Genomic DNA, 22,332 nt, shown 5'->3' with positions numbered 1-22,332 from the left:
CCCAACTGGAGATGCGCAGGAAGTGTTGGAAGATCTAAGCCTGAAAAGTTTGGAAAATACGAATCATTGGTAATAGCATTGCAAAGATGAAATGAAAATGACACATAAACACTAAAATACCAATAAATATTACCGTCAGTAGTGTGATGTTGCCGGTGACTTGCTTAGTCTTTCGCCTACAACCCTCTGATAACTTCGAGTACAAGTAGACCAAATAAGCGTCCCCTCAATTGTACTCATGGGTCCACTCTAAATTCTTGAAGTACCGTAGGTATATGAGATCCGTATAAGTGACACTTTTGTCCATAAAAACCGCAGTGTCAACCAAATATAACAGGTATGTTCTCATAGCATACACTATATGGATCCCCGCCTGCTCGTCATCACCTTTAGCCTCTTCAGCTCTCTGAAGCCCATCTATATATACCTTTTTTCAAGAATTCAAACCTAGCATGAGCCCCCTGGTTCTATCCATCTTTGTCATCGCATCCGCTGGATCAACTCCCAGATAGTCTACCATCATCTCGAATGCATCGTCTTTGCTAATCCTCCCATGATCTAGAAGTTTCCCCATGATGAAAAGATGTGGTAAACACGACACATTGTCGAGTGTGATAGACATTTCACCAAACGGGAGATAAAATGATGAGGTCTCGGTGTACTATCTCTCGAAGAATGCATTAAGCATCTTGTGACTAATCGTAATATAATAGGTCATGCACAAGTCTTTCATCCCAAATAAGGGCAAAGTTGCTTAAAACCACTCATCATTTGACTGAGGCAAACTAGTAATCTTCCGCCTGTGATTAATAATATTCAGTGGATCACGGTCCTATAGAACAATAAATCAATGTCAGAAACTTATAAATTAAATTAAATGTACATAAAATGAATGAATCTGACTAATGCTATCTCTTCGTCCCAAATATATCTAGAAGTATGGTCTGAATACAAAGGAAGTAGTGACAAGTCTGTAGGGCCTCATTCAACTGGTTATGGCCCATCATCCTCAGCAGTCTCACCATCCGGAAGTGGCATTGGTGCCTCTACTACCTCTGATGACTCGGGTACCTCTGGCGCCTGAATAGATGAAACCTTGCGGCTGCGAAAGGATGAAAGGAGTGATGCGTTGGTAGGTGAAACTTGTCTTCTACGGGAAGAAGAAAATGGAGAAGTATGAGCCTTAGAAGTAGATGTCTCTGTCTGGCCATAGTGAACAGGAGCCTCTGAAACCTGACTCTTCTCCCGCCGCACTGATGTATGTTGTACAATCCTCTTGTGCCTTTGGTTATCGTGTCTATCAGCCATAATATTTGTAAGTTAAATTAAACAAGACAATTAGTGCAAGCAAGCAACACTACAAACAAGAGGAAAAAAAACAGACTATTATTTTACGGAGATGCATCTTCGGGTAATATGAAACCAAACGTTGAAAAATTCCAGAGATGCATCTTCGGGTAATATGAAACCAAACGTTGAAAATTCTAAGAATGCATCTCCATAATTTTTTGCAACTCTTCAGTTCATTAATGGAGACATTGCAAAAATGCAAACCTCAAAATAAACTGTTTGATCATGATTTTCAACAAACAAACGTGTTTTACGGCATGTATAAACTAACATTCTTGCATTTACTATTCATTTGATATCGAAATAATCATTTTCTACTTATTTACACAAAAACTTCGAAAAATTATCAAAACATCTAAAACTTACAATTTTTCACTTTGCTAAAGTGTTTGATGATGTTTCTGATATTGATTGAAGATTTTTTAAGTTTGATTGTTTGATTTTGGATTTGGTGATGAAAAAAATTGAGAGTTTTAAAACAAAATTAAGTATTTTTAAAAATTAGGAAGGAGAAGGGTTCTTGCACGATTTAACCTCTAATATATTTTGGAGGTACATCTCTAAAATAAATTTGAAGATGTATCTTCAAAATATTTTAATATTAACTCAAAATTGGATATATATATATATATATATATATATATATATATATATATATATATATATATATATATATATATATATTAAGAAATTCTCAAAAACTTGGTAGCATTGCACTATGCTAGATGGGGGTATGTTTGGTGAGGATGATAGTGTGCTAATAAGCCTGAACCTGATTAAGAGATCAACAAGACTGTATCATCTCCTCCAACTCCACTCTCTCTTCCTCAAATCTTCCCTCCATCATTACCCCAACATCATCTCCCATTTCCTCTTATCAGCCTCCTCCATTTCCCTCTCTTACGCCAATTCCTTCTTCCACTCCTTACCCATCCTCCCTCCACTCTTCGCTTGGAACACCCTCATCAGAGCTTTCTCTAACACCCAAACCCCACTCCAATCTCTCTACCTCTTTCGCCAACTTCAGGCTTCCCCTCTTTCCCCTAACAATTTCACCTACCCTTTTGTTCTCAAGGCCTGTGCTCGCTTTTCTTCTATTTCACTTGGTGGGGTGATTCATTCTTTGACCTTTAAGACGGGGTTTTGTTCTGATCGATATATTGGTAATGCCCTTTTGAGGTTTTACTCTGATTGTGGTGAAATTGGGACTGCGCGGAAGGTGTTTGATGAAATGTGTGATAGAGATGTTGTTTCCTGGAGCTCCATGATTGCTGGATATGTTTGTTTTAGCAACCCTTTAGAGGCATTGAATGTGTTTCATGAGATGAGAGAGGCAAATGAAACGCCGAATTATGTGACTTTGGTTAGTTTGCTTTCTGCTTGTACTAAAATGATTAATATTTGTGCTGGTGAGTCTATTCATTCCTATGTTATAAGGAATCACATTGAAATGGGGGTTGAGTTGGGAACTGCGTTGTTTGAGATGTATTCAAAATGTGGCCAGATTGAGAAAGCACGTCTGATTTTTGATTTAATTCCTCAAAAGAATTTGCAGTCGTGCACTATCATGATTTCTGCTCTTGCAAATCATGGCTGTGAAAAGGATGCTATTTCGCTATTTAACCAGATGGAGGATATGGGATTGCGACCTGATGGTTTATCTTTTTCTGTGGTACTGTCTGCCTGCAGCCACATGGGACTTGTTTATGAGGGGAAAATGTATTTTGATAGGATGGTTAGATTGTATGACATAAAGCCAACTGTTGTGCATTACGGATGCATGGTTGACTTGTTAGGAAGAGCTGGCTTGATTCAAGAAGCTTATGATATCATCAAGAACATGCCTGTGGAGCCTAATGGGGTGATATTGAGGAGTTTTCTCGGTGCTTGTCGGAATCATGGGTGGATTCCTAATTTGGATGATGATCTAATGTCTAAGCTGGAGTCTGAGTTGGGGGCAAACTATGTACTAACTGCAAATCTTTTTTCGGACCGTTCTTCTTGGAAGGATGCCAATGAGTTGAGGTTAGCCATGAAGCGGAAAGGGCTGAAGAAAGTTCCTGGTTGTAGTTGGTTGGCGGTGCAAAATTGATAGCCACAGTTTCTTTTAGAAAAAGCTCCACTGTAGGTTATTGGTGCAGAGAAGAAGCTATGGCTTATGAATCATCTTGCTACATTCTTCTTCTATATTCATGGAATTACTGATTGCAAGCAGATGCACACACAACCACTGACTGTTAGCTTTTAGGACAGGAGTTAGGACTGACTCTAAAATTGTACATGTAGATGAGTATAACATAAGTTTCAACTTCTTTCCTCTAGGGATTGTGCTTAATCTTTCTAAGTAAGTCTTGTGTGTATTAAAACTACCAAATTTATTTAAGCGTCATGTGAAGAGAACAACGCGAAGCAGCTCACCGGGTTCTGTGACTTTGTTGCCAAAAATGTTTGTTGTCACATACAATAATAACAGCTTTTTATATTGGTAATGACTCTCAGAGTATAGAAAGAAGCTCTAAAGAATACTAGATCATTCTGGAGGTAGGACATCCAGGTTTTCCTGTTGCAAACCACCGTATGTGCCTACTTTAGATTGAACTTATCACCGGTGGTGAATTTCTTTGAAGTGTCCATTAAAAGCTTCTTGCATTGCAAGAATACATTCTGTTAGTGAATTTAATTTGCTAAACGTGTGCTTTGTTATTTCTAGGATTAACTAATAAGATGGGTCCTTCTAAGTCAGGACATTCAAATGTTAATGGTCTTATTGCAGGGACTTTTACGCCCCCACCTGTATTTATGTTTTACGGCAGTATTTGGCTTTTACAGGTGACCTGTATTTCTGCAATTTGCGCATAAAAGTTCCAGGAGCCCAGACCTTTCAGCTTTCATCTGTTTTGTTCTCACTTTTAGCTGTTATGTACCGAAGAGTCATTACTTAATTTCATGTAATTAGCTATCTTTATGGATTGTAGGCTATAAATAAAATTAAAGCTCATAATAGGCAAATGCTCTCTCCAATTTTATTAGAATTCACAGATATTAATTTATTTAATACTCTGTTATTCCCTGATACGTTATTGTAAACTCCGGGGCAATTTTAATACAATTTTTGTTTCCGTTTGTTTAATTTATCTTGTCTTTCTTTATTTGCTTATTTCTTTATGTTTACCATGGATAAGAGTATGATTCCTGTTATTATCAACGACATGGCGAGTAGATCCTTATAGTTTTAGGATTAGGAGGATTCACTAAATGACAGATCCAATGTAAATCTCATTAACATACTCTCTCATTAGAATTTTAGTCTATACTTTGAATCTTAAACTTTTAACGGATGTTTTTATAAAAGTAGAGATAATATCATATTTCATTCGATGGATTGAAAGGTAAATATTAATAGAAAGGTAAAGATTGATATTCTGATATATAAAAGTCATACGATAGAGGTGGTTCAACTAAGAAAGTTTTGTACTAACAAAAGTAGTTTTGCTAGTGGTCTAAAATACAACTAAATATTCTGAATTTTACACAACTAAATATTCTGAACTTTACACTATTTAAAGATTTGTAAAATCTATAACCTTCGTGATAGAGTAGGAATGCCGGATTTATCTTAGATAGGATTTATAATCTTCCTAATCTTTATTCAAATATCAATTCTGTTTTAGATAGTCAAAATAGAAAGAAGGGTAGGAATGTCGGATTTATCTTAGATATGAATTATATCTTCCTAATCTTTATTCAAATATCAATTCTGTTTTAGATAATCAAAATAGAAAGAAGGGTTAATAACATGAGATTAATTAATATGCACCGTCAATGTTAAAAAATTTACACTGTCAATTCATCGCTATCATCCGTTTGCATTATTTTATATATTTTTAAAATAAAAATCAAACATATTTCAATATCTAATATCTAAGATTAACTGACAATGTATTTCAATTAAATCTACTAAATAATAGCATTATAGAATAATATAATATTATTAAATATAAAATATAATATATTTTTAAACTTCACATTTTAAAACAGAAAATTAATAATAAATTAAAATTAATTTTTAATAACAATAAAAAATGTATGCATTTAAATTCAGAAATAAATAATTTATTAAAAATATATATTTTTTAAATAATATAATACTATTAAATATTAAATACACAATACTTTAAACAAAAAATAATTATGTAATATATATAGAAAACAATTTGGCCTAGTGGTAGCGCGCTTATATGCATTGAGGAGGTTATGAGTTTAAGTTCCATATCCTAAAATTTTTTAGTTTTGCTATATTTAATTCTTTCAAACTTAAAATAATAATAAATAAAATGTAAAAATAACATTTAAAATAATTTTAAAAAATAATACTAAATTTAGGTTAACATTTTTAGAATAAAAATAAATAAATAATTAAAAAATTATCCATTCAGCGCACCATTTAGAGATTTTTTTTTTTAAATAATCATCTTTTTAAAAAAAATCGAAAATAATTAATAATTCAAAAATATACCAAAATAATCAGGTTTTGAAGAGGATGCGCCAAATGAATTGGCGTACCCCCAAAGCATTAAGAGGAGGCGCCAATAGCATTGGCGCATGCATTGGACTCCTCATGAGAAGGCGTCAATGCTACTGGTGCATACATTGGCCCTCATGAGGAGGCGTCAATGCTCCTGGCGCTTAGGTGTGCCTTGTAGTGTGGGTGTCAATTCATCTAGCGTATGCATGTTCTCTCATGTGGGCGTCAATCCCTCATGCGTCTGCATGTCATGTACAATTGATGTTCAGTCTCTATAAATATGACGCCTTGGATGCAATATTTTTCACTCAAAATCATCTCCTAATACCATAATTTCTCTAGTTCAACCACCATCACCTTCAAGTTTCTCTGTTTTAACAATGTCGATGTAGTATTTTTCGTTGTTGCGACTCCGATACATATTCGTCTCTGGAACACAAATACGTTTGAACGTCTTAATCGGATGTTGTACAGTTGGTTAGAGGGAGAAATTGGAGATGGTGAAGGATTAGAAGAATACAATGGCTTGTGTCCACGTTCAACCAAAACGGAGAAGTGCGCAAATGGGTGGATATTAAGACCGACAAAGACGCTCATAGGATGATGCATTACATGTTCAAAATTGTTTTGATGATTGTAATGGCATAGTTCTTGTATTGTATTTGTTATAATTATTTGTGTTACTGTTTATGTAATGGTACTTTCGTCGCAAACGTCTAATATGAAATAAATTTAGTTTTTCATATGTTGCAATAGAGGTACATGTGAATTTATCTGGTTGTGTTCGTTCCAACACTTGGACAATTATTACGATTGTGACCTGACTGACGGCATGAACTACATAGTCTAACCATTTTGTTCGTCGTATCCATTTCGGTTCGAATCCGGATGTTGTTTGGGTGACCATTTTTCTTCCTTCGCATAACTTCGTTGTGCCAAACGATGTCCCCTTGATATTCTGGTCAATAATCCTCTTTTGCCACTACGGAAAAACTAATTTTATAAACATTTGAAAGGCTGGTGACTTTGTAAACTTCAGATAGCAAGTATGATGGATTTCTTCGAACCTTTGAGCATGCCGCAATTACATGGGAGCAGGGGGTACGAAAGACTTGGAACTTTCCGTAGTCGCACCAACCTCTATCTAGTTCGACTCTGTACTGTCCCATCAGCATGCCCTCATTGTGATCCATGGACTCGGCAGCACTATATTAACTTTTAGTGCGGTCAAATACTGTAACCACGTGTGTGTTTGCTTTGGCAGCTTCATGTCTAATGAATTTCATTAAAGCATCACTGAACAATTGTTCAGATTGCTACACTGAACTCCATTTTGAGCGTCTGGTTTCAAACAACGCCCATAGCCTGAAATATGTTGCCTGCACCAAAGCGATTATAGGTAGGTTACGGATGCCTTTGAAGACAGAGTTCATTGATTCCACAAGATTTGTTGTCATGTGGCCCCAACGTTGACCATTGTCGTATGCCCTAGTCCACTTCTCCAATGGAATACTATCGATCCACCGTACTGCATCTTCGTTTGACAATCTTATTTCCTCGTGGTAGTGTTTGAAAGAAGGTTTTGATAATGTGTAACCTGCATTGACAACCTTCTTCCGCAACGTCTTATCTATGATTTCCCACATAAAATTCTGAGCAATATGTCTAATACAGAACACATGTGTCGAAGGAGGATTTTGTCAGCCGTTATCAATGTTATTATATGCATTGATGATTGAAGGGTGTCTGTCGGAGATCAAACATAAGTTAGGCTGAGGTGCAACGTGCAATTGGAGATTTCTTAGAAAAAACTTCATCCCTCAGTAGTCTCCCCTTCAACTAGGACAAAGGCAATTAGAAAAATGTTGTTGTTCCCATCTTGTGTCACTGCCATCAGTAACGTTCCTTTGTATTTTCCGTACAACCATGTATCATCAATTTGTATAATTGGTTTACAGAAAGAAAAACTTATGATGCATGGTTGATACGCCCAGAAGAGACGGTGAAATATTCCATTTCCAACAGCACACGTACCATCTGGTGTATACGCGAGCAATGTTTCCAACTTGACAATAGTCCCGGGAGCATATTGTTTTAGAGCCAACATGTATTTTGGAAGTTGTTTGCAAGACCGACTCAACAATATATGGCATGGTTTAGGTCGGTAACAACTCAACAATTTGTATCTGAGCCGCAGTATTTGATGGATCCACGCCAACTTGCTTCGTCATCGTATGCCCCACAACAATTCCTCACCCAACACCAATGTGAACCTACCCAAACCCAACAACCAACCACACAACATCAACCTACCACATACACACAACAACCAAACACCCAACCTCGCAACTCGTTCATGTCATCCACCCAACAACCAACCATCCAACATCGCAACTCGTTCATGCCATTCACCCAACAACCAACCATCCAACGTCGCAATTCATTCATATCACCCACCCAAACACAATACCAAGAATCAAACCCCGCAACCACAACCGTCTATAGCCCAGATGATTCATATGGGTCACTTCATCGTAGCCCCCCACCAATGACCACCCAAACATCTCATCAACATAACACCCAACCATTGTTTAATTATAGTACGCCCCAGGAACCATTGTTCTGTTTCCGAAATGACTCAATAACCCAATTTGGGCAACTATACTGTCCCCAATCCATCCAACCCCAACGACCTAACTACGATGACATGGACACCGAACTCCATTACGGAAGCGCCGTTGACCAGAGCCCCTCCAGATATTGGGAACAAATGATGACACATCTGTCAAATACCGCTGGAACTTCCGTCGGACCTTCCCATCGGTCATCGCTCGATCAGGTTAGCACACAAAGACCTCAAACACCTTAAGAAAATCGTGGGAGACCTCGGAGACAAACTAACGCACCTGGATGTGGAACAGTGGGACATTATAATTGGGCTGATTATTAGTTTATTGTCAGTCCAACGTAACCAATTATTACATCATCAATAAATTTATTTTTTTCCATTACTATTTTTTATTTATTAAATAAACAAAATTAAAATTTAATAAAATTAAAAAAAATTATTAAAAAAATTACAACGGGTGTCTGCGCCAGATGAATTGACGCATACACCAACCATTGCACCTAGGCGCCAGGAGCATTGACGCCTCTTCATGAGGGTCAATGCATGCGCCAATAGCATTGGCGCCTCCTCATGAGGGTCAATGCGCCAATAGCATTGGCGCCTCCTCGTGAGGAGTCCAATGCATGTCTCAATGCTATTGGCGTCTCCTCTTAATGTTTTGGGGGTGCGCCAATTCATCTGACACATCTTCTTCGAAACCTGATTATTTTGATTTTTTTTTTAATTATTGACTATTTTCAATTTTTTTTTGAAAAAAATGATTATTTTGTCATTCCTCCAAAGATTAAAAAGAATTTTTATATAATAAGATTGTTTTTGAAAAAAAAACTTTAGAGGAGTCTAAATCAAAACTCACCTATGTAATAAAACGGTAAAATGGTATTAATCTTTAAAAAAAAAAAAAGAATCGTTAACAATATTAATACAAGATGAAAGATATTTTTACTATCTTGATATAAATTGTACGTGATGATATCAGACGCAAACCGTTCACTTTTCAGATGAAAACACCTCAGGCATTTATTTTCATTTTCTCAAACAATGTCAGTTTACCTCCAAATTTGGACTGGAATTTATATATTCAGTCGCTGAGACAGTTTCCTTTTAACTACTACTATTCTACCATGTTTTATTACTGTTTAACTAGTCTTAATGCACACAAATAATACTACAACTTAATACTAGATGGTTTTTTTTAAATCAATTAACAAAGCAAAAAAGTAATCATGAAAACATTATCGATAAACTCATTCAACTGCACCCTAAACTCATGGTCAATTATCTAATTTGTTTGCATCATTTTCAATGGTACTATTTGGTATGTGGTCCATATTCACCATCACATGCATTCACATGGGAAAACCCATTATACATAATACATAAACTCTATATCAAGATCTTAACCTTATAGATCCTCTTTTTTTTTCTAAACTCTCTACTAACTGTTAAGTTAATTACATTATGTGAAGAAAATTGAGGGACCATGGTCATGTTTATGGATATTCATATATCTTCATTTTCATGTCTCAAAAACTTACAAGAAAGTACTAGTATATCATCATAACATAAACTCTGATACCCTTGGTCTTACTATATGCATAAAGCATAAAAAGAATCTAGGACCACATTGGTTTAATAACACACGTATATGAAAATGAGAGATATATATGATTTGCCCCATCACCCAAAAAAGTAAAAAGAAACACATTATTGTATTGTCTCTGTTGATGTCATAAACAATTATTCACAAATTTATGAAATACTGTAAAAAATTGACAGCTACCTATATTTGTACCCAACCAAGTTTTCTCCATAATAAGTCCACTCTCTCTGTGCTTTATTTTCTGAGCCACTTCTCAGTCACTCATAACTCTCCCTAATCCCATGGCTTATTCAGTAACAAAAGGCTCATCAGCTTCTGGTTTCAGTTTCACAGAACACTGGCTTTTGATGATATCCATTACCCTCATTTGTGGAATTCTTGGTTACTTAATCTATGATGCAATAATGGCTACTGCATCAGAGCTGCTGCAACGTTTGTTGGTAATTTCTCCATTGCTTTTAATCATCATTGTTCATTGGCTCTCCACTGGTAGCCAGTTGAACTTTCCCATGCCAGGATCTGAACCAAGTGCTATCCATAGAGCTGGTGGTTCTCCTTGGGGTGTTGCCTTTGTCCTTTTGTTGCTTTTCTTTCTTATTTCCTACCAACCCTCCTTGCATGACCTTATTTCTTAGCATATCGCTCCTATTATAGTCGCAGTTTTGGCAGAATCATCATGTGTTACCGTGATTTTGGAAGGTTTCACCTTGATTTTGCCAAAGTATGTGTGAATCTAGACATGAGAAGATGAAGTGCATGTATGAGATGTAGGGGTTTACTTTTTGAAGTTATATTATTAGCTTCTTGATTCTGTTTCTAACAAACTTGAAATGGTATCCATGTGTTCTTTGTAGTATATATGAAATGAGATAATAATTAGCTAGCTAGATTGTAGTATGAACTTGCAATGTCTCTGATTTTCTTATACATCAAAGTTGCACAGAAATTGGATTGCCAAGTAGACCTATGCTCCAGATATTACAATTTTCAACACCTCGAAAATAAAATAAAACACAGCTTCATAAAAATTTAACTATCATTACACATTTGTACATCTACAATTCATGACTCTCTCAATGCTAAAAATGCCTGCTAAGTGGACCTTAAGACTAACAATTCGATCAAGTTAAATACCGGTGGCAAAACGGTATATCAAGATTCTCAAACACAGTATTGGATCTTCTCCAATTCTCTCTCTTTGTTTCTCTTTTATAGTAGTAATCCTTCATCAATGTTGAGGTTTTGTTCTCGAAGCAAATGTTTCAGCAACCAGCAGAGGGAATGCTATAGTTGCATCACAATGTACCTGATATAGTGAAATAAAAAAGACTTAGTTTTAAGAGATATAATACTGCAAAAGTTTAGAGTACTCCGATAAGGAAAAAAAAGTGGGAAAATTACATAAGATGTACCTTAACGGTTTTAGCAGATCCTCGTATTTTCCCCCATGAAACAGCCTCATCTGGACGAGCTCCAGAGTCACTTCCGTCAAATTCTTGTGCAGTGTTAATAAAAACCGCATAGTCAGCACCATTGCGCATCATATTGGCATTGCAAATGTGATGCTTTGGAAGGCCGCCTCCTAAAATAATCATGCCTGTCTTCCTAGGATTTGCATGAACGGCTTCACCATTCATGGCCCTTATATCTGTTGAATTACCGATAATTTTAGCTATGATTCCTATTGTTTCAAAAATCATCCATGCAGTAAAGAGTAGAAAGAAAGAAGTAAAAACCTTGTACTATGTCCACAATCAGACCAGGGTTGTGGAAGGAATGGAAGTACAGCATGTCACCCAATGAGCCATCGGTTAATCCTGGACAATAAACCGGAATATTGTTCTGTAAAACACCAAAGAAATTATCAACAACACAAATAACCATGTAACATTCTGTATGTAACACAATGAAGGATAGGTAGGAAATGAACAGTGTAATGATGGAAAAAGAAACTCGTGTAAAGAATTGATTCAGAAATGAAGTAGAAAACGTGTTTTGCTGAAAATCTAAGCTTGATTTCGTTCTTGCCTTGTATGCCCAGTAAAGGTAGGAGCTTTCATTATTAATTTCTTTTCCCAATCGAGCTATTAACTTGGATGGTGTCCACAGCACATTCTACCAAAATAAATAAAGAAGATGATGAAGTAACACGGGAAACAGTTCCAAGTGAAAGCAGAGTAAATGCAATTTTCACACTTTTTTTAAGTAAGTCATTTTTAAAAGAAAAGTCTAATCCCTCAGACCGGATTAATTATGTGTTCTCAGGGTCTTCCAGACCAGAAAAAGTCCGGATTTGAATATCTCCGCAAAAACCATATTATTTTTGTAACGCAGGAAAAGCACAGAATAAAATACCTCATCATTTTGTTCCTTCAACATTTGATCAAAAATAGGAATAATCCAGTCCTCGAATTTGCAATAATTGTCATTAGGGACCAATAAATTACCAATTCGATTCAATCCTTTTGAACGAAGATAAGCTCCAGGCAAAGAGAAGTCTCCTTTATATGTTGGTGCAAGGCACTTTATAAGATCTTCTTCAATACCACCTGTAGTTGTAACAACTACATGAACCTGCAGAAGGGATGCAAAAAAATTAATAACATAACTACCATGCCATTATCAATAATAAAAAAACACTTTCTTTAGCAACTGTTCAATTCAATAAGTATAAGCTTATACCATAGCTTCATCAAAGCCACCAGGAACTTCAAATATATATCTAGTAAAAGGATATTGCAATAGGAAATCTCTCAGTTCAATCTTTTCATGCTCGACCTAATATATTATACTTAGCGTAGCACCTAAGCTAATTTCGAACCATCACCGATACATATATACATGTATATAGTAGCTCATAGTCATGCATACTATTGTTTAACATATTTCTAGGGGAACACACAAAACATATTAAGACTAACAAATCTTATAGTTCCATCACACAGCATGAGAGTCCACCCATCAGTACGAAAATCTAGGGCAAAGAAACAACTGAATTGGTTAAGCAAATCTTTATTTTTCCCTAAGCGACAAGCAACATATACAAAATTCAAATTAGCTTAGCACAACCGAACTAACCCCCCGATTTGATACTAGCGTTCAACATCAAAGTTTGAACATGTAACTTTAACATTAATAGCAATCAAGTTTTTCCTTATTTAAGGAGAACCACACTGCATCCACAAATCCAAATCCTAAGAGATTAGGGTATCAAATAGGCTAAAATGCATTACCTTCCCTAATATCTGAATCCTAACCTAAAACTAACCAATTGTCAAAACTGTCTTTATCCTAAATGTACATTATCCTAATTCTGATAAACAAAACCTATCATTATACCCAACATAAATCAACTTCCTGGAACCTTAGATGCTAAGAACTTTTTATAAAACCAGAAAAAATCTTAATTAGAACGAATATGAGTCAATGGGAAATTCTTTACTTAGGAAGAAAAAACCAAAACACACTCACCATGTGATGCTGACAAAGGTATTTTACAACATCTCTAACACCAGAAGAAATAAGATTAGAAGTGAAACCCAAAAACACTTTACAATCAACAGATTTCCGGTACTCCAAATCCTTCTCTTCGTCACTACAATCCTCAGCAATAGTTTCATCAACCAGCCTCCAATCTAACTTCAACCCCATGTTCCAAAAAACATAAAGACGAAAACTTTATAAGCAAAAAGTGAGAAAAATAGAAAAACAGAGAGATTGGATAGGTTAGAAAAGAACCATTTGATTAACGACTTGAATTGCATCGCCGAGATTGGAAGCTTGAAATCCAGTAGTGAGCATGGATTTGAGAAGATTTTGATAGTCAACGCCGCGGTTGAAATCGTAACCCTCGATTTGGAGACACTTTCCATGGAGATTTTCTGATTCTTTGAAGACGGTTGAATGAACTGAAGCTATAACAGTGTCTTGTTCTTGCTTTGACTCACTCATTCTGTTTCAAAATATCAAAAGTGGAACACGAGTTACACAACAACAGCGGAGTCGCAACGCCTTCTGTAGATTATTTTACGGTCCTACTACTTTCCTAGGTTTTACTTTGTTTTTTTAGGTTTTTTATGGTAGTGTTTGTTCCTAAATCATAGGTAAAACAATTTATATCTTCCTAAATCGTAGGTAAAACAATTTATATATGCTATTTTTGGGGTTTTTTTTTTATTCAAATAATTTTTTTTTTAATTTTCAAAATAACCACTTTTTAGTTTAATTCCCAAATTACCTATCTTTTAAAAGGTGACGTCTGCTCTCTAAGTTAAAGAGGTGACGTTAATTGGATTGACTTATGCATGTCTTGTGTAATTTTAAAAAAAAATAATATACATTATAGATAAAAGTCGAAATCGGACCAATTGACATTAATATTAATATGGGTTTACATATGATAACCAAAAAGACTAATGTCGTTGGGATGACTTAACCGCCCTCCGGTACCACATCCCCTGGCTACCCGAACGCGTGGCTCTAACCCACGTTGATGATTCACCCCAGGTGTTTGAGGATTTGAGGATCCAGAAACATCACCACCACCTGCGTCGAGGAAGGGCGACATTAGTGTGAATTATGCGTTGAGGAAAGGTTGAAATGATTATTGTGGTGTTTGGTAGCCATATGGTTGTTGCATGTTTTGGTTTTGTGATGTCTGGGCTTCTTGGCTATAGTAGGAGGAGGCACAGTTGGTGTTAAATGATCGTTGAGTGTTTTGGCTAAGGCGGTTATGATAAGGTGATGTGTTGGGTGTATAACGATATTGGGTGTCTTGATGATGATTTACTTGTTGGTGGTGATACGAGGTATGCTCTTAGTATTGTGGTTAGGTGTTTGACATGTTAGGGTCGTAGGCTTGCCTGTTTGTGGGGCGAAAATTTTGAAGGATAAGTGTAACACCCTTCTAAAATACCCCAAATATTTAATTAAAATAACAATAGCAATTATATATCAGAGTAATTATGCACCAAGGGTGTCACACAATACTACACACATTTCACCATAAAATTCAGTCATGCTTATTATTTAATTCAAAATAACCCTTTTGCATAATTCGCAGCGGATAGAAATCAACTAACCATTCAAACATATAACATATTACAGGTAAAAAGGTTCAACAACCCACAATAAAACAATTAAACCATCCCGTCCCGATGTTACATCTATCAGAGCATGACCCACTTAGGAGACTACACTAGACTCCAAGCATAAGCTTCTACTCAACTCATTGCTCGTTACCTGAAAAATAGTTGTAAGGGTGAGTTCTTCAATCGATATAATAAGCATTATAAATCATCATGTAATGCTAAGTAATTTAACATGTTTCATCACCCAAATCTGATTACACATTCAGTAACAGCACATCAACTCCAATATCATACTCAATAACAACATAAAATGCAACTCAAATGAGACTCGACTCGTCATGCATGTGGTACCAATCGGAGTAAAACTCCCAACTTAAAATCATTGCCATTTTATTGGGCATCAAGGCATAAGCCTTCAACTTTCAACTTAAAATTTGCCAATCCAGGCCAACGTGGTGTGAGCAAAGCTCCGACTTAATGCATATGAAATGTACATGGCATACACGACTTTACAATTCCGACAACAAATAATAATATCAACACAACAAGGTTTTCAACATAATCAACTTATAATCAACTTTGGCTCATCAAGCCTACAACTCAGTATTTTCAACAACTTTAACACAACTTATCAACGTAATTGTATCAACACTTCACAACATAAATCCAACAAAATTACTCATCACAATTAACTATAACAGGACAATCACCAATTAGGTTCACAGCATTAAAATATCAATTTTTTCTAATTTTCAACAGTGTTAACCGGTTAACGCCCTGGGTTAACCGGTTAACGCAGGCAAAACAGCACATTTTCACAAAATATAACAGTGTTAACCGGTTAACGCCCTGGGTTAACCGGTAAACGCAGACAAAACAGCAGTTCCTGCGCTAACACAAGGCAGAATGCAGAGTTCTCCGCATTTTTCGCCGTTGGAGGACTTCCGGACCTCCGATTCCAATTCCGTAAAAAGCTATACGTTCGGAAATTCACAACTAACCCAAACACATATTCAATTACAGCCTAAACACAGTTTCATCCAACGAAATTTTCCAGCATTCATAATCCCAATTAGGGTCAATTCAACGGCTTATCACTACCCATGATATGTTAATCTATAATACCCATTAAACGACGATAAACCCCCCTTACCTGAGATAATCCGGCAATCTCTAAGCTTCGAGCTTTTCCGTTCTTTAACCTTTGCTCTCTAGCTCTTCCTCTCTGCCTTTTCTCCACCTTTCACCTTTCAGTCGCTTCTCTGTTTCACGTGAAAACTCTTTACCAATACTGAAAACCCTTTTTCCTTATTCCAACTTATATATTTTCCAATAATTATTATTCCAAATAATAATAATAATAATAATCCAATAATTCAATTTATTTAATTAAATTAATAAATATGTTATTAACTTAAATAAAATAATTCTCTTATTTTATTCGGGGTGTTACAATAAGGGTTGTGAGTAATCGGACTAGCAATGTTGTTGGGGGTTAGATGTTGAACTTTCTTGTGTGTAAGTTACCTGACGTGGGTCGTATGAGTACATATCCTCGACGAGGAACTCAAATCCAACTGATCAGTAACAAACCATATAATTACAAGTTGGTTTTTCTTCGGTTGGCATCACAACGTCAGTTAAGACATGGTCTTGTCGGTGCTTCTATTTTCAACACTCAGATCTAGCGAAGCTTTGCTAAGGGTTAACGTTCAATTGATAGTTAACTTTTCGTAGATGTCATTCTTCGAGGTTTTGGGGGGGATCTGGAATGTGTTGAAGCACATCGAACTGCAATTTAAACGATATGATTCATCTCCACAGTGGGGGGTCTTATGCTCGGTGTGCATGCAGTTCAAACGGCTGCATCTTGTTTGTTTATTTCATGATCATGATCCAAGTTTAGATATGGACGCCAAATGAACTGAAAGGTGAAAATATATTAGATTATAAAATAGTGATATTAAAAAACAATTATTACGAATTAATTAGGTTAATGGTAATACATTTGTTGGTCGAAGGTGATCCAAGAGATTTCGATACTGGATAATACAGTGTCTAGGACATCTGTTATAACTCATACCACATGCCGACTATCTGCACCAAAAAAGTAAATATATTTTTAGAGATAATAATCGGTAAAGTAAGTAAATATAGTCCATTGTTAAGAACTTACTTTTGTGCGTACGGGAATGTGAACGGGTTGTGGTTGACGGACGCTAGAGACGGTAGTCTGGACCAACCACATGCTTGGAGCAAAACAGCACATCCAGAAACATGTCTGCAATATGATGAAAAGAGATGTAGAAAAATGAATCACCAACACATCTATTTATACAAAAAAATATATACAATACACGGAGGCTTCAGGCCAATTGGCGTCTCCTCTCACTTTATACACATGGGCGCCAATTGGATTGACGGCACCAAGTGTCGTAGCCAATTCAATTAGCGTCCCCTCTTTAAAATTAAGGGTAGACACCAATTCATCTGGCACCTATGTCTTAACGTTTTTTTTCTTCTGAAAGTGGGGTAGTTTGAGAATTAAACTGAAAAGTGGGTTATTTTGAGTTTTTTTTTTGAAAAAATTGATTATTTGAGTAAAAAAATCAATAATTTATATTAGCCAAACTATTTTTTGGATTTGTTAGTTGTTATAGGATAAATATACAAAAAAAAATTAATACCAAATATTATAAATGAAAAGAAAGAGATACAATAGATAAAAAATAGGGCGGCAAATCAAACTCTCTCACTTAAGAGAAGCGAAAAGAATCGATACCAATGTACGAAATCAGTTCTAATAAAAGTTGAGATATGATTCCACCAAATATTTATAAAACTTAATAAACCAAAATTTGCTTAGTGGGTACCTTTATGATAAATATGAAAGAAGAAAAATTGTATTTCATTAATCATTCTCAAGCAATTGAGCATTTATTCTTGAATTTCCAAAGAATAATGTTTTTGAGAATTGAAAGCTAATGTTACTCGCTTTGAGTCACACTCGAGCCAAGGGTGATGCCACCTTTTATGAAATGTTATCTCAATTGCCTATATAGAACCAACCAGTTATGCGTTTAAAGCAATATCGATTTCATTGTTGATTATACAACCACAAAAAAATTTTTCATCCTTGTCCTTAAAAATTCCAACACTGGCAGCAAGTTTAGTATTGTTAGGGGGTTGCACCATCTAAATTGCATTTGATCCATTTAAGAAATGGAGATGCCAGAAAACTTCTTCAATCAGATAAGTTTTTGGATGGTTGATTTTGACTTTAAAGGCTTTAATAAGTTCAAAATATTTGATGGAAATATATCTATGAAGAGAAGTTTTTTTACCAACCAAGTTTGCACTTGACATAACACCAATAGAGTTACATTTGCCTTGGAACTTATATTGGTATTTGCATAACCTAATGACATTATAAATGTTGATTATAGTATCCATAACTATTAGCTTTGGTTTGCGAGCCCAACCTTTCTCACAAGTATAAAAGTGTTTGTTATGGGTCCACCATATCGACCCCAACCGACCACCAAGGAAGAACTTCACTGCTTCTAAAACCTTCTAATCACACGAGAATCATCCTATTAGCAAACGCAGGAGATCAAAGCCTCTGGTGTATCCAACGACTCTCCATAATTCACTCATAACTAATAGCAAGTTAATTATTTTGTCTATACTACATACATAAAGAATGCGCCAAATTCATGTAACAAGTTTCAAACACAATTTAAATTAACTATTCTTTCTCACATACTGACTTGATAGTTGGAGTTCTAACCTTGTAGGTCACCCCCTCTCCACCGTGCCAAAAACTCAGAACTATTATCACTTCTGATCCTTACTTCATTTATGATTCTCAAATAGAACAATGACGTCGTTTGTGGGAATCGACTTCTGATTCCTACATTCTCTACAATCCCATGATTGCTTTTCAATCCACCGATTTTTAACTTTCTCATATCACCGAACCAAGGCCTCCAAAATTGAACATGAAAATCCGTTGCATCTGATCCGATCAAGCATCACTTCAACTCATATTTCTTGAATTTCTAGATTACTGACTCCTACACTTTCAAGTAGTGGTTGGATTTAAAGTGATGAGGACCTACCCGACATAAAAGCTAATGATAAGGATATTTAAGAGCTATGAGGAAAATGACCATTAACTAGAGGAAAGACTAGAAAGCTAAAGTCACAATTGGATCAACAAGCTATTAACTTTCTTAGTTTTAAGTCACATGACAAAATTGATCCATATCATTCTAATATCTTGGTCATATAATTAGTTTAAGACACAATTTTATTTTTGGATGTAATAACAATACTTTAAGTTAAAAATTAAGTTTGGTTTATGTGTGTACCTAAAAATTTGTTATTTTAGGCACCATGTCTTTAGTTGTGTGCATCTTAGGCACCATGTCTTTTTATTTTATACTATATATGTGTTTTATGGTGTAATATTCGGTAAGTTTTGGAAAATATAAAAAAGACACTTTTATGTGAGTTTAAAGAAATACTCTTTAGGTTCTTCTATGAACCAAATTTGAATCTTATCAAGAGCCTCTTACTCTTGTGGTAATTCTACATTGATCTTATCGTTCTTTTGTGGAGTGTGACAATTTCTTCCATTTGTTTTCTACTCCATATTTTCTTATTTGTGATTCTCCTTCTATTTGATACTTTGTTGAAGTCATATCATTTGGTTAGACCTTTGAATCCTATGAGAGCATTCAAATTCATATCATGTGGTATTCAGAACTTATAACAAAATGGTTATGTTTGTCCTTAATTTTTTTTCCATGTCTTTTGTGTTCTTGTTGTTCTTGAAGATTTGAGGTTTTAGATTCATTTGTTCTAAAAATTGTTTAATATTAAGTTGTTAGTTGGTTATAAACATTATGATAGGTGTGAGATGACTTTAATTTAGTATTTGTTGCTCTTTACTTGTGGAATTTTGAATTTAGAGAGGTTCGAAAAAAAAAGAGAAAAATATGCATTTCATTTTCTTCACTTGCAATTGTTTGATCCAAAATTTCATTTGCAAATTTGTTTTTGATGTTATTTCTTCTACACATGTTCAATTCTGGAAATTTAAAAGCCAAAATTTAGTTAAAAATCGAGAGGAATTCAAATATGCAGAAAAAAATCGGAGAAAAAGTTTTTGGAGGACGAATACCCATCCTACAAAGTTGTTGGACGACAAAAGTAACATTGAGCTCCACGGTTATGCTTTCTCCCTAATATTTGTTGGGAGCTTGGTAATTTATCTTCCAAAATCATAAAAAGGTTCAACCATGGCTATCATCTCTTGGACAAATTTAACATTTCTCTTCCCCAACTTTTGCCTCAAAGGATGACCGCTCAGAAGGTCGTTCTAAAAAATCCAGCATTGAAAGTCTTATTGAGCCACGTTTACTTCAATCGAGACTTGAGTAAACCGATCGATATACGACCACAAGCTTTTCTTCTTCCTTTAAACAATCCCTGTTAAAGCGACATCAGTGATAAAATGTCACTTTCAGGCCGTGAATTGTGTCGAAAACCTCTTACAAAATTCCGCCTAGAAATCAAAGCATCCATCAAGGCCGTTGAACCATAATCAAGTTGGTCTGACTAAGGTTAGTGTGAACAACTTGCACTTAGAAGCGTCGTCAACACCAATGTAACTCAATCCTTCATCTACGAGTTGAACATGTTCATTAGGATCTCCCTTTCCGTCATAATTGATTAGCTTAGGTGACTTCTCCATAGATTTTGGGATTCTGGTTTTCAAGATTTATACTGACAATGGATGTTTTAGATGCACCTTATATGGATAGATTTTTGGCTTAAATCGGGGTCAAAGCATAACTTCCTTGGTCTCCTCCAAGACTCGGAGGGGGAGTTTTATGTTTTTTACTTTTGCGTCGATCCTTTGACAAATGAGTCTCATCTTCCTTTGTCTTAACTGGTTTCGGGATCACAACATGATTCTTTCTTAAAGTAACTTCTTGAATTGTATTCTTGCAGGAAGAAGCGTTGTTGATGCTCTCTTAAAGGCGTTTAAGCCTTTATTCAATAGAATTTGAGTTTTGTTGTCAAATAATGTCAAACACTTTGTTCGGTAACTTGTTGGCGCCTTGTACGCCGAAGTTTCCTGTAACATGTGAAACCCAAGTAAGACTTCATGTTGCATAGCTGGAAGTGAAACAAGAGTCTTCACTAGATTGACTGGAACTGATATGACCATTTGTGAAGCTAGACTTGGATCTGGATGTGAAGAAACTACTGCTCTAGGATCTGTGACAGAGGAAAAGGCGTTGGATTACCTGCTGCTAAGGCAGCAACGATAACTTTCCATGTGGTGGTGGATCTGGTAGCCTTAGATCCAACCATATATGTTGAAAATGAAAATTGGTGATCCAAAAATCCTGAAAAAATGATACTAGAGTTGTGATAAGTAGAATAAAAAAAGATAGATCTTTGTGTTCGATTACGATTACTTGCTCAGGTGATCATAAAGAGTTACGAATTGCAAAAGTCGAATAACGAATGCGGGTTTGTGGAAATTGTAGGAAATCAAGAGTCAATTTCCACAGACGGTGCCACTGTTCTGTCCCGGAACTAGAAATTAGAAGTTTGAACGAGGTGAAAGTGAATTACAACCTTTGATGCGGTGGAGTGGGGGTACCTGCAAGGCTACCACTCTAACACTCAAGTTAATATATGAAGAAGAAAAACGAAATGAAATTGTATTTAAAACTTGTTCCTTTGATATGATGCCTACTAGCTATTTGTCCGTCGTTCTTTGCGGATGACCATTAAATGTGCTTTACGGTTAAAATCTCCTGGGATGGTAGAAATAACCATCTTCTCTCATTAGAAAGATTTTTGTTGGACAATGCTTTATTAAATTGTATACCAGATCAACACGGTAGATTTAACTCGTAAATGATTTTTTGATCGATGCAGAATATATTTTAAAAATTCTTACACATTTGAAGAATTCATTAAAATTTATAAATTATTAAAAACTAATATATATATATATATATATATATATATATATATATATATATATATATATATATATATATATATATATATATTTTAAATTATGAGAAATCTCACATTCTCTTAATTA

General features: G+C 35.4%; 3 protein-coding genes across 3 annotated transcripts; 2 read left to right on the top strand and 1 right to left on the bottom strand.

The window, feature by feature from the left end:
• Positions 1-2,068: 2,068 nt before the first annotated feature.
• LOC127102472 (pentatricopeptide repeat-containing protein At4g21065) lies at positions 2,069-3,442 on the top strand. The gene has a single exon (XM_051039839.1). It carries the CDS (start codon positions 2,069-2,071, stop codon positions 3,440-3,442), a length of 1,374 nt encoding a protein of 457 aa, XP_050895796.1.
• Positions 3,443-10,223: 6,781 nt separating this feature from the next.
• Positions 10,224-11,008, top strand: LOC127104389 (uncharacterized). Its single transcript, XM_051041573.1, has one exon. It carries the CDS (start codon positions 10,389-10,391, stop codon positions 10,740-10,742), a length of 354 nt encoding a protein of 117 aa, XP_050897530.1. The 5' UTR covers positions 10,224-10,388; the 3' UTR covers positions 10,743-11,008.
• Positions 11,005-14,193, bottom strand: LOC127104387 (deoxyhypusine synthase). The gene is made up of 7 exons (XM_051041572.1): positions 13,846-14,193; positions 13,579-13,746; positions 12,463-12,681; positions 12,136-12,222; positions 11,844-11,949; positions 11,520-11,755; positions 11,005-11,413 (listed from the first exon to the last, which is right to left on the bottom strand). Exons 1-7 carry the CDS (start codon positions 14,056-14,058, stop codon positions 11,336-11,338), a joined length of 1,107 nt encoding a protein of 368 aa, XP_050897529.1. The 5' UTR covers positions 14,059-14,193; the 3' UTR covers positions 11,005-11,335.
• Between the last annotated feature and the right edge of the window lie 8,139 nt (positions 14,194-22,332).

Source organism: Lathyrus oleraceus, chromosome 7 (assembly GCF_024323335.1).
Source record: "Lathyrus oleraceus cultivar Zhongwan6 chromosome 7, CAAS_Psat_ZW6_1.0, whole genome shotgun sequence".
NCBI classification, from domain to species: Eukaryota; Viridiplantae; Streptophyta; class Magnoliopsida; order Fabales; family Fabaceae; genus Lathyrus; species Lathyrus oleraceus.
The sequence above is the reverse complement of the archived record's forward strand: the minus strand, read 5'-3'. Positions and strand labels throughout refer to the sequence as shown.